The 17,882-nt window shown below is 54.4% G+C and overlaps 1 protein-coding gene across 1 annotated transcript; it reads right to left on the bottom strand.

Annotated features, from left to right (window-relative positions):
- Positions 1-4,538: 4,538 nt before the first annotated feature.
- LOC108581520 lies at positions 4,539-16,296 on the bottom strand. Its single transcript, XM_017947199.3, is given in 5 exon segments — positions 4,539-7,910; positions 9,378-9,379; positions 12,113-12,158; positions 12,161-12,575; positions 12,577-16,296. Coding segments are annotated over 5 exon segments (588 nt in total). The 5' UTR covers positions 12,610-16,296; the 3' UTR covers positions 4,539-7,818.
- Positions 16,297-17,882: the final 1,586 nt, after the last annotated feature.

Raw genomic sequence — 17,882 nt, 5'->3', positions numbered from 1 at the left:
TGTGTCTCTGTGTCTGTGTGTATGTTATATGTATATGACGTGTGCATGTGTGTCTGTATATGTGTGTATACGTGTGTGTGCTTAGTTGCACATGCATATATGTATGTGTGTGTGCCTGTGTGTGCATATATATGTTTGTGGGGGGTTGTCTGTAGGTGTGTGTATATGTGTATGTGGGTGTGTGTATGCATATGTGTAAGCATGTGTGTATGCATGTGTGTATACATGTGTGCATATGTTTGTGTGTGTGTGCATGTGGCTACAGCAAGCCTGTGAAGCCCCTTGAAGGTCAGGTGTGCAGATCCACCTGACGAGGTGCCTTCACCTTTCTGATAGCCCAGGTGGTCTGCAAGGAGCCCAGACCTGCCCACTGCAGGCAGCGCTGGTGCCTTCAAGACACTGGAGAGCAAACGACTTCTCACTCATCACAATGGCAGTTCCCCCAGCCGCTGCTATAGATCCCTGTGGAAAGTTCCACAGCGTCTCTGCAAGCAGACATGTTTTCAGATGCAACAGGCAGGCCAGGTAGAGGCTCTGCTCTCTGAAGCTGAAGGTGGACTTTTTGGAACAGGGCTGGAGACCCTGGCCTTGTTCTCCAGCCCCTCCAGCTTCTCCCCGATTCTGTGAAGTGTGGCAGAGCACTGAGCACAGAGTCAGAGCAGCTGGATCTGAGTGCCTGCCCATCCTGAGTGGCCTCGGGCAGGAGCTTAGGCTCCCTGAGTCCAGCCTCCTCGTCTTCCAAACACGCTGTGATCCCCATGCACCACTGCATGGGGCCTCTGTGGGGACCTTGTGGGACAATGCACATGTGAGCGTTTTAAGTGACATCAAGATACAGGGGATGCAGCCAACTGCCTGGCCTGCACCCCACCTCCGTCCCTCCGATAGAGCCTGACTGTCCTTCAGCCAACTGCCCGGCCTGCACCCCACCTCCGTCCCTCTGATACAGCCTGACTGTCCTTCAGCCAACTGCCCGGCCTGCACCCCACCTCCATCCCTCCAGTAGAGCCTGACCGTTCTTCAGCCAGTTGCCCGGCCTGCACCCCGCCTCCGTCCCTCTGATAGAGCCTGACCATTCTTCAGCCAGCTGCCCGGCCTGCACCCCACCCCCTGTCCTTGCTGACAGAACCTAACCATCTTTCAGGCAGCCAAGCACCCAGCTAAATAGTCATCTCCAGGCCCCACGCCGCAGCCAGGCTGGCATTGTGACAGTGTTAGTCAATAAGATGAAAGTGAAAGTCAGCTGAGGACTATCCGTTTTTGCTATCCTAATAAAAGGGACCCTCCCGCCCCACCCCGACACTGCCTCTTCCCACTTCCTCCTCCTTCTTCCTTCCAGACTGATCCGCACCAGTAGCCACCTGGCAGAGCTCAGCAAGTGAGGAGGAGAAGGTCCCACCTGTGGCTCCAGGGCTCACTGCCCTGATTTTGGCAGCCAGGTGTGTCCCCAAGGGCTCAGACGGTCAGAGAAGCTTTCTGCAGCCTCCGCTCTGAGCCTGGCCTCCCGGGGGGAAACCTGAGGGCAGGCATCTCCCCCACATCTTCATCACTGTTGCAGAGCAGCTGGGAGGACCCAAGGGTCAAACTCTCTCCAACCAGTGCCAAACAACGTCCTTAGCACAGCCTTCTAAGTGTGCAGGGCCAAAGCCACAGAATCAAGATGGCTCTAGTATCCCCCCAAGGCAAGTAGCAGAGATAACGCCCCCAGGATCCCCACTTGATGCCAAAACCTCACTGGCTTGGGGCCCCAGGGCTCAAACTGGAGGCTGTTCTACAAAAGGCCTGGCTCTGAGAGATCAAAGCACCAGGAAGGGGTGCCAGTTCCTGCCAGCTCCCACCAGCTGGAGCCCACAGAGTGGCTGAGACTCAGGTGGGAGGAGGGAGAGTCCTGCAGCCCAGCAAGGAGGCCATCATCAGGGGCTCCAGGGCCCTGTGCAGGGAAGAGGCCCTAGGCCCAGCCCAGGCTGCAGAGGCTGAGCAGTGCAGGGCTCCTGGGCATTTGCTCTCATTCAGAACACTGGGTGAGTCCTAATGATGGGGTACCCCTGAAGAGGAGCCCCAAGTACTCACACGGGGGAATCAGCCAGACTCTGCCAAGGGGAAGCTGGAGCCGCAAGGACCATGGGAGCCTGGGCCCCTCGGGTGCCAGCTTGCATGACCTTCCAGTGCCAAGCCCAGCACTACATGCAGTGCCTGCCACACCAGCCCCAAGGAAGGAGGGTCTCCCAGTGACTGGATGTGGGGACAGAGAGGAGTGGAGCAACCAACCGGCCAGAGACCTCCCGGAAGAGAGGCTTCATTCTTCTTCATCTCCTCTACTTCGCTTGACTCGCTCCATCTGGGGGCGACTCAGAAATGGCCACACACAGCAAAGAGGAGTGTATGGGGAATGTACAAATGGTGTCAGTCCTGACCCACTTCCGGGTTCCTGCTGCCTCACTGGAGTGGAGTGGGAGCCACTCTGTGGTTGGCTTCTGGGTCTTTTATCATGAAGACCTGAGCCCTTTCAGGCTGGGACGTCCCTGTCCCAGCAAAGGCCAGGGGGCAGGGCCAGGAAGCAGCTCACGCCCGATCGTGATGCCACACGGGAGGGAATGCTCTGCCTTCCTAGAAACGCACGGTCACATTTTCCCAGGAAATGTTGTTAAGGGGCTGGGGAACTGTGGTCATTTCTTTCTGCCACTGCCCAGAGCCCTCATTATAAGACACAGAGTTCAGTTCGCTCACATGCTGTGAATGAGCCAAGTTAACGCCAGGCCACGTCTTCCAAAAGCAGAACTGTACAGAAAGCAACGGGTGGGTTAAACAGAAAAGAAAACCGGCCGAGAAAGTGAGGAGAAGGTGACTTCAGGGGCTGGGTGTGTCGACAGCTGTCCCTGGCTCACGGCAGAGCAGGAGAGAAAACACTGGCAAAGGCAGCAGCAGATGGGAGAGAAGCATCTCCCCATGATGTCCCAGGAACTCCCGGGAAGCTGGTTCAAAGTACAGATTCCAGAGTGTCACCCCCACCCGTGAGTCTGGGGTCCCCCATGTTCCCAGTCCCAGCTCTGTGAGGGCGCCCTAAAGTGAGTGGTCTCTGGGACAGGAGGACACCCTCTCCAGCTGCCCCTACACCCCACCCAGACTGACTCTCTCAGGTCTTTGTTCACTAGCTCTTGTGCCTGACCTGAAACCCACAGCCATGGCCTGGGGCTGTGTCTTTGACTTTTCACCTCTTTACTCCACACTGCCCTGGGTGAGCCCTCACCCCTTCAGACAATTCCAAAATCATACCAACACCAGCATCCTCCCCTGAGCTGCAGACCCTCTGCCACCCCCGCTGCAGGCTCCCGCAGACTCTCCCCAGCAACCCCCCTTGGCCAGGGCACACCACCCGCCTTCACGGCACCCCTGCCTCCTTTCTGCACCCCCGCCTCCCCTCTGCTATTGCCCCCACAGCAGCACGAGGCCCCTGGGTTCAGGCCCCTGAACTCAAACTGAAACCATTCCTGGGGCTGGGGATGCAGAGGCGACAGAACAGACAGAGGTCCTTCCAGGGTTCACTCACGGGGCTCCACTTCCCGAGGGCCTGTCCTGTCTCTCCTCTCCTCCTCTCTGCACCCCAGGCCCATGCTGGTGTCCTCATCACCTGTCTGGGCTGTTATGTGCACGGGGAGGGTCTCGGCAGCTCTTGGACCATTTTACTTCCCCAGGACTCTGGCCACCTGCCTGAGGGTAGACATGACTCCTAAAATCTATGCCTTTGAGGACAGAGATAGAGGAACTGGCCGGTGAAGGTGTTGGCACCACGGAGACCTGGTGAATCCCATCGACATCAATAAACTGCTTGGTGGAGCCCTGGTCCAGCGACACCATGCAGGCCTCAGCCAGGCAGCAAAGGATGTCGTGAATGGACGTCAGCTGCCCTCTTGGCAGGATCAGACTGCTGTCAACTCAAATCACCCAGAAGAATGGGACAGAGTCCAGACTTAGCCAACGCTTCCCTCTGATGTGTGGGCTGGAGGCCCTGGTTGCCAGGATGACCACGTACAGGCTGCTGAGTGTCCTCTTGTGGTACACGTGCCATCACCCTGGACATTCGAGGCACCGGGTCCCAGTAAGAGGACGCAACTGCCCAGGAGGGCTGCACCGGGTACCGAGGTAAGGAAGGAGGCCAAGATCTCTGACTTTACGCTTCTGTAGAGGGCAGGAATAACACACACGTCCCGAAATGCAAAGTGAGTGAAATGTCTCAGCGAACTTGGAATTCGGATGTTTGTGACCATTACTTAGTGTCTGAATTTGAAAGCGTTTGGGAAAAATTCTTCCTTGTTAGCTTTTTTTTTTTTTTAAAGACAGAGCCTCGCTCTATCACCCAAGCTAGAGTGCAGTGCAATCTCGGCTCACTGCAACCCCCGCCTCCCAGGTTCAAGATCCCCCTGCCTCTGCCTCCCAAGTAGCTTGGATTGCAGGTTCCCACCACCACACCCAGTTAATTTTTACATTTTTAGTAGAGACAGGGTTTCACTATGTTGGCCAGGCTGGTCTTGAACTCCTGACTTCAAGTGATCCACCCACCTCGGCCTCCCAAAGTGCTGGGATTCAGGCGTGAGCCACCACTCCCGGCCTTCTTATTAGCCTTTTATATTTGCCCTATTGGGCATCTGAAGCTCTTAATGAGAAAATCAAAGTATTTAGTTTGAAAATGCAGTTTTACATGCATAAAGGAATTTAATTAACTATGTTTATAAATGAAGTTGAGAATTTGAATTGTTCAACTTGAATTAATATAACAATAGTTAACCTCTTAAACATGATTGCATTTTATATAACATTTACTACATTTATAGACAGGATAATGTTTTTAAAAAGGCAGGTTTCTAGATACATAACTTGATTATATCAGAGGTTCATGGAAGTATATGACCATAAACGGGTTTTCCTTTGGCAGGAATCCTGCTGCAGGCGTCAGAAACGCGGTGATGGGCTAAATGTTTTACTCTCCTGGACTCACAACCAGGTGCTTTGATTACACTTGTGAAAATAACTGATTAAAAACAAACAAACAAAACCAATAAATACCTAACATGTACATCCTCCTTTCCTACTTAGAATTCCCCTGAGATTCCCCACAGGCTGCAGGGAAGGACTGAAGCCACGTGGGCCAATGACACAGGCTCCGGCCGACTTCTGAGCCCGTCTCTGTGTTCTCCATGATTCGACAATGCCAGCTGATTCGTGGGTTCCTGGACACTCCATGCCATTTCCTCTGCCTGAGTGTCTCCACCCACCGGTCTGCTTGTTAAGTTGCCCCTCCAAATCCAGCCTGAAGTCACCTCCTCCAGAAAGGCTCCTGGGACCCTCTTACCTGTGACAGCCCACCCCTCCTTCATCCCTGCCTGGCTTCCTGCAGACTTGAGTTTTTGATTCCTTGCCTGCTTCTGTGGGGGATTCTGAGGAGACAGGGTGTGCACTGGCCCTGGCTGGGAGGAGCTGGTATGGCGTTTTGATTTTTCCCAAGGTGGCACTGCCTTGGCACAGCCCTACAGCGAGGTCATGAGCCGCACACACCTGCCGCTTCCGGGGCAGATTGGGTCTCCAGGAAGGGCCAGCAGCAGGGATACTGACCAGGGAGGGGCTGGAGGGGGCTGCCCCCACAGCTGCGATGTTACCCTGAGAGGGTGGGTCAGCTGTGGAACTGGGGAGATGTTCCAGGCAGCAGGGGGGCAGCAGGGACAGTGCTAGCCCCTGGAGGGCTCCGAGCAGGTTGGGGGGCCCCCTCCGCGGCTCTGCGTGAATGAAGCGGGGGAAACTAGCAGGGTGCCATCCCCACAACCTACAGCCACAGAAAGGCACTGAGAAGGCCCGAGCGTGAAACAATTTACCCGCCCAGAATCTGGAGAATCCCACAGGCAGAAGACAAAAGGGAAGGCAGACGTCCACAAGAATGTCCTGCTCAGAAGGGACAGTTACAGTGTCCCCTGACACTTTTAGGAAATTACCTCTCTTTATAATTTACTTTGAAGCCAGAGGAACCTTTCTCAGCCTGAGACTCGTCCCCCAGGTTCCCACCATGGTTCATGTGGAAATGCACACGGTGTCCCCCAGGACTGGCGGCTGGTGACGTAGGCAGAGTCCCTCCACGAGATGCCTGGGCAGGGGCCACCCATGGAGCCCATCGGGGTCAACGACCTGATGAAGCAGCCACAGGCTCCCTGCGCCAAGTCGGCGGCACAGGTGGGAATCGGCATTACCACTCAGGGCATATGTGGAACCAAGGAGGGCAACAGAAAATCCCCTGGGAGATGGATGCAGCGGACGGAACCCCGAGAACAGGACGCACCCAGCAACCAGCCTTCTCCTGGCCCCACTGTTGCAAGGGGCTTGGGCCACGGCTCCCAGGAGGCGCCACCCCCCGGGATACAGTGACAGTTACCAGGACGTCCCCTGAGCCCAGGCTCCGAGTCCACTGTACAGCAGCTTCCAGTGTGCGGAAGGATGGGAGCCTGACCTTGGCCTCTGTCAAGACATCTCCAAAGTGGGTGTCAAACCTTTGCCATGACACGCGGGGCACAGTCAGGACAAGCCGCCGGCCTCGCAATGTGGGGGGCATAATCCGCTCACTCTGGACCCCGAGTCAGGGACGCCTTTCTCTCGAGACTTCAGCACCCCATTCTCCAACTGACTTCCCTGTCGTGAGGGCAGGGACTCTGGAAACCCATCAGAGGTGCCCGGGGCCTTGGGTGGCCTGCCTGATGACCCCTTCCTGCCATGCATGCCTCAGAGCGGCCAGCTTCAGCCGCCAGCTTTGCGACCCAGGCCCTCAGGTACCCGGGAGTCCCAGCTCTGTGTTCTCCAGGATTGGTGGTGTGGAAGTTTCGTTCTCAGAGATCACACAGAGACCCGCTCACGGGCACACACACTTGTACACACAGACCCATGGCTCCCTCTAGGCTTCAAGGGCCGGCCCTGAGCAGTCCAGCAGCCCAGCGAGGGGTCGGCAGCGCCTGAGGGGAGAGAGCGTCACTGTGACACCCGTGTGCTTTCATCATAGGGACTCCGTGGACGTGAAGGGCTCACGGCACCATCCTGGTTTCCACTTCTGGTCTTCGTCGGTGCTGTTGTCTGGACAGTGGAGGACGGTCCTGCTCGTCAGTCCGTGCCCGGCCGTGGGGTCTGCCACTCTCTGGGACGGTCCTGCTCGTCGGTCTGTGCCCGGCCGTGGAGTCTGCCACTTTCCGGGATGGTCCTGCTCGTCACTCCGCGCCCAGCTGTGGGGTCTGCCACTCTCCGGGATGGTCCTGTTCGTCAGTCCGCGCCCAGCCATGGGGTCTGCCACTCTCTGGAATGTGCTGATTGGGTCTCCAGAGCAGCCCACCTGTGGCTGAGCGACTCTGCAAGACCCTGCAGAAACCCGCCTGGTGGCTCTCCCACCCTCCAGACACGCGCCTTCCGTCAACCTGGTCTCCACACTTGTCTCGTCTCCCTGCTGACCGTTCCCCTCAGATGCCCTGGTCTCACCACCACTTTCTCAACGAACCCACTGCAGAACTCCACGGTCATGGAAGCTGGAGGTGGGCCCGACGTGAAGGCCCCCGTTCGCCCATCTGGGCACATCAGCAGGTCCAGGGGAAGGTGTGGGGTGCCCAGGCAAGGGCCCCTCGGACCGACCTGTCAGGGTGGGACCTTCAGGGCCTCTTCCGTAGTCATGCTGGTCTACTTGGAAAGATCTAGGAAAAACTCAGCTGTCAACCTACTATGACCAAAATGGCTACCAAACATGCTAACTCCTCCATGCCCAAGAGGGTAAGAGGCCCTCACGCGTACAGCCAGGGAGAATTAAATTATTGTGGCATGATTTCCAGAAGACAATTCTAAGGAAAAATTCAGAGGCTTGAACATGACCAAGCTGTCCAACTTCAGGAAAGAATCTGAAATGCAAACTAAAATATATTTCACATTGTTTTTATTTAAAAATTATTTCCAAATCTCGAGAACCTGTGGGGGGGGGGGACACCAAAATGTATTTTAAAAGATACCACCATAGGATTCATAATAGTGAAAAACTGAAAATAATTAGATGATCCCTTTATTTAGGGAACTGTTGAATAAGAAATCCATTCATAGCAAGAACTCACAAACCCATTTTAAACAATCATGGAGGGAGGACTTTAGTGACATGAGGGTAAAAAAAACCTATCCCGTTAAGAAGAAGAAAGTAAAAAGCATGATCCAAATGCATTTGCATCACAAACTCAACCATGAAAAGAAAAGACCCCACTTATGCTGTGGGAATGTGCAGGAAGGACAGAGATCAACGGTTAATGGGGCTGCCTGCTTGGATGTGGGGTGGAGGGGAGGGCGCATCATGAGTGATATTTTCCAGCTTCTTCTACATTGTCTATACTTTCCAAACTTTCTACAAAAAGTATACATTAGTTTTATAATCCGCAAAACTAAAATTTGAGAAATGTTAACTAATGTTGCCTTGATTTTAAAACAGCCAATAGCCCTAGTTACAATTTCTTGTGGATGTTTCTATTACAATAGTCACCCTACTCATGGTATTTCGCGAGAAGCAAAAACTATGTAGAGCTGCTCCTCTTCACAGCTCCAGTAACCGTAAAGAAAAAAGAGCCAAAAGCACCATTCAGAGCTTTCTGCAGACTAGTGATAAAACTGGCCCAGAAGAAACTCAGAATATTTTCTCCTTGGTGATCAAGCCAATATATGGAGAGCTGAGAACGTTCACTCCGGAGAAAATGCCGCAGGCTGCCTTCCCTCTCCAGGGCCAGGGCCAGGGCCAGGGCGAGACCACCGAAGTCACCACTCTACTGTGAATGCACCACCCAAAGCCGCTCACCTGGCTCCCTGCTCCCCGCCTTATCCACCCCTCACTCAGAACCAGCCCCAGCCTCACCCCACCCCTCACTCAGAACCAGCCCCCGCCTCACCCACCCCTCACTCAGAACCAGCCCCCATCTCACCCCATCCCTCACTCACAACCAGCTCCCGCCTCACCCCACCCCTCCTCAGAACCAGCCCCAGCCTCACCCCACCCCTCACTCAGAACCAGCCCCCGCCCCTCCACCCACCCCTCCTCCATTCCTCCATCCATCCATTATTCCTTCCATTCCATATCCACCCCTCCACCACCCCTCCATTCCATCCCTCCATTCCACCACCCCTCCATTCCACCCCCCTCCATTATCCACCATCCCTCCTTCCAGCCTCCACCCACCCCTCCAGGTCCCATTCCGCCCCTCACCCACCCCTCATCAGGACCATTTATTTATCACTTACCCCTTCCTCAGAACCAGCCCCCGCCTCACCCCACCCCTCACTCAGAACCAGCCCCCGCCTTATCTCCCCTGCCCTCACTCAGAACCAGCCCAAACTTCTCCAGCATCATCGCAGAGCCCTGCGAGCTCCTTTTCGGGGTGGCTGGGAGGTGGGAGACTCTGTAGTGTCGTCCTGAGGAGCTGCCTACAGATCTTGGGGAGGAACTCAGAAATGTCCCCCACCGAGGAGGAGGCTGATGACATGGCCGAGGAGCAGATGAGAGCCAGCGGGATGTCCTGTGAAGGGGCAGCAGGTACCAAATCCCTATGAATGGGAACCAAGCCTCTCCCAGTTCCAACTTGGAGCCAGAGCTCCTTGACTTCACCCAGATGGGCCAAGTGTGCCGGGGACTAGAAGGAATCCACAGCATGGGGAAGCCGTTGTCCGATCCACTCACCGAGTCAGTGATGCCGGCAGGCGGCAATGGCTGGGCGACTGCATCAAAGACGGGCCAGTGAGGGGTAGTCGGCACCCTCCAGTCCTATCCCGGAGGTGCCGCCCAGCAGGCACAAACACCCTGGACCCCAGCAAGGTGAAGGTGCCAGTGCAGAGGGCAGGCCCAGCAGACGTTTCCCACAATGTGGGTTATGCCAGGTCCAAAGTGGGCGCTTCCAAGTGCCCGGTGTCCAGGGAACAGAGGAGGGAGTGCCTGGAGCTAAGACACAGGCTTGCCCTGCGGAGGCCTGGGCGGTGAACCGGCACTTGACTCCAGAACCCCACGGCCTCAGGCCGTGTTCCGCCCGGCACCCTTTCCTCTCTGCATGGGTACTTCCGATGGCCTCTGTGGCTTTCTTTTCTTTTCCTTTCTTTTCTTTTACTTCCTAGGCATTGCACAGGTCGTTATTTTACATTGTATATCTGATGATGCTGATTTCTTAAGTGCTGGAGGGTACATATCTACTGGATTCTGTGCTTTTTCTTTTCGTTTATACAGACTCCAACTCATTTTAGGTGATTTCTTTGCATGCTTTCTGGTTTGTGATTATGAGTTCAGCTTTGGCTGAAGTGAGTCTGCAGGAAACCAGAGGCCGTAAGTCACATGTCCACCTCTCAAAGAGGCTTCCCACCGGGCTCTCCCAGGGCCTCGGGCACTGCCCACGCTGTAGTCCCCTCTGAGTCCTGGTTTGACACTGGAACTGCAGGCCTAAAACTTCATTTCTTATACCCAGGGCTCCTTCAGTGTTTCCACAGGGCAGCCACAGTTTTCTTACTTACCTTTCTCGTCTCAACTCACTGTTTTCCTATTTTCTTTAGACATTCACTCACTTTATTGCAACACCAGCAATGTTTGAAAAGTGTTTTTCATTGTTCGTCCAGGACCTAGTTGTATTGTAACAGATCAGGACCCTCCAGTGCAGAGGGGAAGCCCTCCACCCCTCACAGAGAGGCCTTGATTCCTTGTCTGTGTCGTTTAGAACCTCCCACCCTCCTGTGGAGGAAGCCACTTTTCAGATCTCTAAAACCCACAGATTCAGACTCTGGTTGGAGCTTCTGCAATTAACAAGTCCAGAACAAACTTGGGAGTTGCCCTCTGCATTATCCAGAGCTCGGAGACAAAGCACAGGCGTTGAAGTCCCCCCGTGCACAGCCCTCCCAGGCTGGAGTGCGGAAAGCTGCGCGGGGCAGCCTGTCTGCTCTGCCTCCTGTCCTGACACGGTCACCTGCGTCCTGCATTTTCCTGGTTCTCTAAGGCACAAAAGAGCAGCTGCCTCGGGGTGAAACCTCTGCCCACAGACCTAAAGGAAGAACTTCAGTCAAAGCAGCAAATAGGCCTGTCTCCACTGACATGGTTTGGCTGTGTCCCCACCCAAATCTCACCTTGAATTGTAATAATCCCCAGGTGTCCAGGGTGGAGCCAGGTGGAGATAACTGAATCATGGGGGCAGTTTCCCCCGTACTGTTCTCATGGTAGTGAGTAAGTCTCATGAGGTCTGATGATTTTATAAAGGAGAGTTCTCCTACACAACCTCTCTTGCCTGCCGCCGTGTAAGATGTGACTCTGCTCCTCATTCACTTTCTACCATGATTGTGAGGCCTCCCCAGCCATGTGGTACTGTGAGTCCATTAAACCTCTCTCCTTTATAAACTACCCAGTCTCGGGTAGTCACTTCATTAGCAGTGTGAAAACAGACTGATAGACATCCTCCTGAGGTTTAAAAGGCCTGCACCACAGAGCCTTCATCCTCTTTAACCAAACGCTAGCCTTAGCCACACCTGCCTCTGAAAAAAGGACTCCACACTGCTGGGCTCCATCCGGCTGCAGGGGCCTTGAGGGGGTGGCCGCTGGAGCAAGGTCACCAGGACAGGCACACGTCAGGGCTTCCTTAAGGCCCAGCCTGGCCCCTTGTCCCTCTGCAGAGGCCAACACATCTTCGGTCAGTGCCTGCTGCACACTTCCTGCTTCCCTGGAACACCCCTCGCCTGTAGGTGAAGCCTTGGTCAGCAAGGTCAAGGTCAGGCATGGCATGGCCTGAGCTCAAGGTCTCATGCCCGGGCCACAGGGGTCCAAGCCTCACCCAAGAGAAACATTAATGACCTCAAGGTCAAGCGTGCTGTTTGGAATCTAAGCCGAAAGGCCCAAAGCCACACATCCTGCCCAATGAAACCCTCTCACTGTGTCCTGCCCTCCTCACCCCATCGCCTTCTCTTATTCCTCAAAGTTCCTCACTCCAGGAACTGAGGGTCTTTGAGAGGGCTTAATACTAACAGCACCTCTTCCCCACGCAGGTTCAGAACCAGTTGGACACGAGATAAAGAATAAAAGACACAGAACTCAAATTATTACTTATGCCTAGTGAATGCCAAGGTGAAAGTCTTAGCTTAGTGCAGGGGCCAACAACCTTGTTGATGGAAGCCAGAGTAAGAACCTGCTCCTCAGGGGTGCAGGGCTGGACCAGGGCAGACATCCTAGCACCAGCGCACCCGGCGGGGAAGGAGCTCTCAAGGGCACAGCGTCTCTGCAATCGGACAGCACCCAAGAAAAGCAGGTGCAATGGTGAGTTCAGTGAAGCAGACGCCCTCGCAATGTGGGTGGGCCTCATCCAACCCACTGAAGACCTGAGTAGAACACAAAGGTGGAGACAGAGCCTTCCCTCTGCCTGCCCGCTGGAGCTGGAACACTGACCACCTCCTGCTGTCAGGCTGGAACTGTGCTGTCGTTGGCGTGTCTGGTTCTTGGGCCTCCAGGTTCTGGCTAGGGCGGCAGCACAGGCTCTCCTGCCTTTCCAGCTTGCAGACGACAGGGCGTTGGACCCCCTCAGCCTCCGTAATCATGCAAGCCCGTTTCATTTCTTATAGCAATGCATCTCTAACTCCATTTCTCTGGAGAACCTTGACTAATATGGGAGAGAGGGAGGAGGGTCTGGGTCTTACAAGGCCCTGGCTCCCAGCAGCATACAGCCCCCGTCAGTGACGGTATAGCTCAAGGCCAGGGGTACTTAGGGAAATTCTCAATTTCTGGAAATCTGAGGGATCAGAGATTTACCTCATTTTCTACCAACAGCTGCACCATGAAATACACATTTCGTTTCTGCAAACGGGAACTCTGAATTCCAAGGCCACATCCACCCGTCCCTTGGTGGGTTGCTCGTGAGTCTGGCTGGGCGGTGACAGGGGGGATCTCACAAGGCCTCAGAGTCCAGGCTCCCAGCTCTGCTCCTCCTACCCTTCATAGCCCGGGTGCCTGTGCTGGGATTTCAGGGCCTTTCTCCTACCTCCGAGATCCTTTGCCACTTTTCCAAGGAGATGGAAGTCTGGCGTGAAGTGAGCCATGTCTCCATGGAGCACACTTTATAGATGGAAACTTCTTTCTCCAGTGAAGACTCTGAGATGGCCCAGGAGGAGAGCATCATGACCCTCAAGGAGAAATAGGCAGAATCTGTCTGTGTAGGTTGCAGCCTCGGTCCAGGGACCTGAGAGAGCCTAGTGGCCCCTGGAGGCGTCACCTGGAGGTTTTCACGTAAGTTAATGTGACTGGATGGGGGCGTGGCCCCTGGTCACCACCCAGCACAGGTGACACAGCCAGCGTGGAGGCATCGGCTGCCTCTCTCCACGTCCCTTCAGGCCCATGTCACAGCTGCACTGGGGAAACTGAGGCAGCTTGGCAGCCTCCATGATGCTAGTGGAGCTGGAGGAGGCCCAACTCTTCCAGAGAATGCCTGGCAGAGCACAGGGCGTGTGTAGCATCTGGGCGGCACCTGGCTCTTTCCCTGCTCCCCCGGGACCTCCAGTGAGCTCTCTTCCTGCCTGTGGTGCCATCTCAGTGCTCACAGCTCCCGGTGACAGTGGAGGGGTCCCTATGCCTGTGAAGTGTGGACAGGAGGAGAAAAACGTCTGTGTTTGGCATAGCGTAAAAAATCTCATTTTACAGTAGAAAAATCTATCCCATGACGCAGACACAACAAATATATAAAACCCGCTTCCTGCTGCAGCTCCAAGGAGGACAATCTGGAGCTCTCTCAGGCGACCTTCCAGGAATCCCTTCCTCATCCTTAGAAAAGAATCTTTCCTGTTGCTTCCCCAGTCTCTACACCCAAACACCAGTCTTAGTGGCCCAATAAAGATCTTTCAGTGTACCTACATAGCTATTAGCAAAACTTTATTCAAACAAGATGTTCAGTGGATAATCAGACATCCTCACCTTACGTGCATGAGGACCAGAGTGTACACAGAATGGTGGATTTCCAACCCCTGCAGGACCAAAGCCAAGCGGGGGACAAAGGACGGCATGAGGTAAGGCAGGTGGCTGCACCTTGGACTTGGAGGTCAGAGATCTAGGATTCGGAGTGGACACACTGGGTAGGGCTGGCTCCCTTTGAGAAATGCGGCTCTGGCCGTTCTTGAGTTTGTATTTTCCTTCACCAACTTTCCCTGAAGCACGGAGACACCGAGCTCACCCTTCCCTGCCTGTGATCACGAGAGACAAGGGGCAGGACAATTGCTAATTGATCATTCTGATCCATTTGTATCGAGTGTGATTACCCCATAGCAGATGCCATCAGTGCTCTGCCAGAGCCCCCTGTGAGGGGTTCCAACTCTTCCAGAGAACACCTTGCAGAGCACAGGACTCTGAGACCCTGAGCCCCTTCCCCAGCTTCCCTGTGCTTTTGCTGAGAATACCCCACACCACGGACCTTGGGCCACCAGAGCTACTTTTCCCAGCTGAAGCACCTGCGAGTTCATGTGCCTCCAGAGCAGCTCGTGGCCACTGGGTGAGTGACCTGGGGAAACGGGGCAGAAGGTATTTTCAAAAATAACCACAGCAGTATTTTTGATGCCACCTGTTTTTTCAGTTAATTTTCTGTACTCCCCACACCAAGGAGTGGAATCCATGTCCCCTCCCTTTAAGCTTGGGGCAGCCATTGTGACTATCTCAGTGTAGAACAGGCTGGGAATGACTGTGTGTAATTAAGAAGGCTGGAGCATAAAAGGTCATGTGGCTTCCACTCGCAGCTCTCCTGCAGGAGGCTCAGCATGGGAACCTGGCCGCCATGTTGGGAGGAAGCCCAAGCTGCGTGGAGAGTGATGCAGATTCCCCAGTGAAGCTCCAGAGAAGGCCTTGGCCAGCAGCTGGGATCAAACCCTAGACCTGTGAGTGACTGTGTCTCCAGCCATCCTGGCCCCTAGCCTCCCTGTCACCCCGACTGAGTGCAACAGAGGTGAGCTGCCCTCTTCAAGCTCTGCCCAAACTTCAGGTTCACGAGCAAAACCAAGGTGCCTCTGTTTGCAGCCACTGAGGTCTGGCATGGTTTGTCACGCAGCGATAGAATCGGGGCACAGGGGTGGCAGGCAGCCCAGTTCCCCTACCTCCTGTGAATGCCTAGTCCCCTGTGCTAAGATAAGCTGGGAACCTCCCCAACCCGGAGCAGGCTTCCAGACGCCTCTAGCGAGTTGAAAGTCAGATTTTTGCTTTATCATCCCAGGCCAGACAAAAACAGAGAAAGTAGAGGCGATTTGCTTCTCCCATACAACGTGGCGCTGCTGCCAGAGAGAGCAGCAGCGGCAGGACACAGAGATGTGGGCTGCTGGACGCACCGGCGTGGCTCTGGCTGAGCATCCTTGCAGCGTGGGGCCGCCCTGCCCACTATGGGGCACACCATCCTCTTGGAGCAGCCCTCTGGGATGCAGGGGCTCGGTATTGGTTGCTCAGTGGCCCCAGTTAACACTGTGACATTCAACAATTGCATGGTATGGCAGATGCCACAGCCCTTCCCTGGACATTTGCACAGCTCACCCTCACCCACCTGAAGGTGTCGTCAGCACCTGTGTTGTGTGACAATGGACTCCAAGAGCTTGGGTGATTGTCCCCAGGTCATTACTGGGCTGGGGCCCTGTCCACCTCACTCTCCTGGGCACTTAGAGCTTTGCCATCTGCATCCAGACGCTTCAGCCACATCAAGGTCCTTGTCCCGCCCAGAGCCTTGCTGTCCCACCACTGCCCCTCTAATGTGGAAACAAGGGGGCCTCACCCACTCAGGATTTTTGCTCTTCTTTTGGGTTTCCAAAAGGGTCCCTGGCTCTTCCTGTTTCCTACCATGAGGAGTTGGGGAGGGTTGGCCAGAGGCTTTCACAAGGGTGGGGAGAGTCCTGCCCACCACATCCTGGTGCCCGGGGTCACCCTTCCTCTAGTTCTGATCCCAACATGTGCACCATCTCCCCCAACTAAAATTTATCTGAGCATCTCAGTCCTGGGGCCCCCTTACCCCAGCCCCTGTACCCAATACCAAAAGCTACGCAGGAGGGCCACAGAGGGTCTCCCTGCCCAGGGAAACACCCCCACATGCTGACTCTGGATCACCTCTGCTCCGAGCACAGCCCAGGCCCGGCAGCGTTTACCCCGCAGCGCATTCCAAGTCAAGCCCCCAGTTGTTTGGCAACGTCAGGCTGATGGCAGCTGCACAGCCAGATGTTGACCAGAGCACAAAGTGCACTTTGATGTTTTTTTTAAACTAATCTCTGGGGAATTCTAGCTCACCCTGAGTCCTCCCAGGAAAAAAAAAAAAAAAAAAAGAACTGAAAAGCTGATTTCTGGAGCCTGGAGGGGCAGGGCATGAGGGCAGCAGCCGAGGGGCAGGGTGAGAGTGAAGCGGGTGGACACCACGCTTGCAGCAGGGAGGCGCCAGCTGGAGACAGCCAGGGTGTGGTGCCAACAGGCCAGAGGTCTGGGTTAGGCAGGGGGACCTGAGACCTGGGGCCACTCCCACAGTGAGGGCCAGCCAGGGGACAGCGATACAGCAGACAAGACCTGCCCTGGACAACTAAGGTCAGCCCAGATCAGCCCTGACCATGCTTCATAACCACAGGTGCCCCTCCGCCTTCTGCTCACAGCCCTGCAGGGATGAGAAGTCCCTGCCCACACTGGCATCCGAACTGGGGGAGGGATTCAGAAGGCAGAGAACTCTGGGTTACAGACCCTTCTAAGAGCTTCCTAGGGCATCCGCTTCTGTCCTTGGGTTTGTTCAAGATGACCCTAAGGAGGGCGTCATTAGAAGCCTGACTTTGACAGGGAGGACAGTGTGATGTCTCTTTCAGGGAGATATTAGCGGGGGCTCGGTGCCCTGCCACCCATGGTCACTCCCATGTTATAGATGAGAAAACAGAGGCCCAGCATCGGTAAGTAACGTTCTTGAGACCACACAGCTAGGAAATTCCAGAGCAGCTCTTGGGAGAGGGTGGGGCCCAGACACCGGGGCCCGTTTCCTCCTGGAGGCCAGCATCCCAGTCCTATCTGCAGGAGACCCCAGATCAGTTGATCCTTGGCTCCCCAAATGCCTCGGGAACCGAACAAGCCTGGCTTGGGGCTGAAGTTTCAATGTTTCAGACATCAATCAGGCCAGAGAATCCCCCAAAAATATCTAGCTTTGGGGTGCTGATCACACCCCTTTTCATATGGGAATGTCGCCTTCACAGATGTTCAGGCTATAAAAGTTCAGCAAACTCTACACTTATGATACATGCATTTTTTTCTGCATTAAATTATATTCCAATAAAAATAAATATTTCAATAAAAAGGTTTTCAAAGCTACATTTCAAGGCAATTTTCCCAAGAAAAGCCTTCCAAGCAGCTGCTTTTGAGCTATTCAGTTGCTTTCTCCAAGCGTCAGGCAACTAGAGCTTCGGTCCTCATTACAATCAGAAACACCATATTTAAAGCATATTTTTCCTCTAAAATGATTGACAGATGATGGAGGGCTATGCAACTCTTAGAACGGGGCAGCTCTTTATGAACTGATATAAACAAATCTTCCAAGTTCACTGTGAAAGTTTCGAGCCAGGTATATTATAGGGTATTGTATATGTGGTTTAAAAAAAGAAAATGAAGGAAGGAAAAGTATGTCCATTCTCAATTGCACCTGCTTAGATCAATCTGGAAGGGGCGCAAGAGGCTGGTACTGCCGGATGCCTCTGGGAAGGGAGGTGTCTGGGTGATTGGATGGGGCTGGGAGAAAGAGGCTTCTTCCCATTGGATCCTTTTCACACCTTCTGACTTTTGTTCCCAGCGAATTATTACTTAAACATGACGTTGATGTTTAAAAGGTTGGGGCTTCTCGAAAAGAGGCCAC

The sequence above is a fragment of the Papio anubis genome, chromosome 10, assembly GCF_008728515.1.
Source record: "Papio anubis isolate 15944 chromosome 10, Panubis1.0, whole genome shotgun sequence".
Taxonomy (NCBI): Eukaryota; Metazoa; Chordata; class Mammalia; order Primates; family Cercopithecidae; genus Papio; species Papio anubis.
This window is presented reverse-complemented; position numbering and strand designations above follow the sequence as displayed.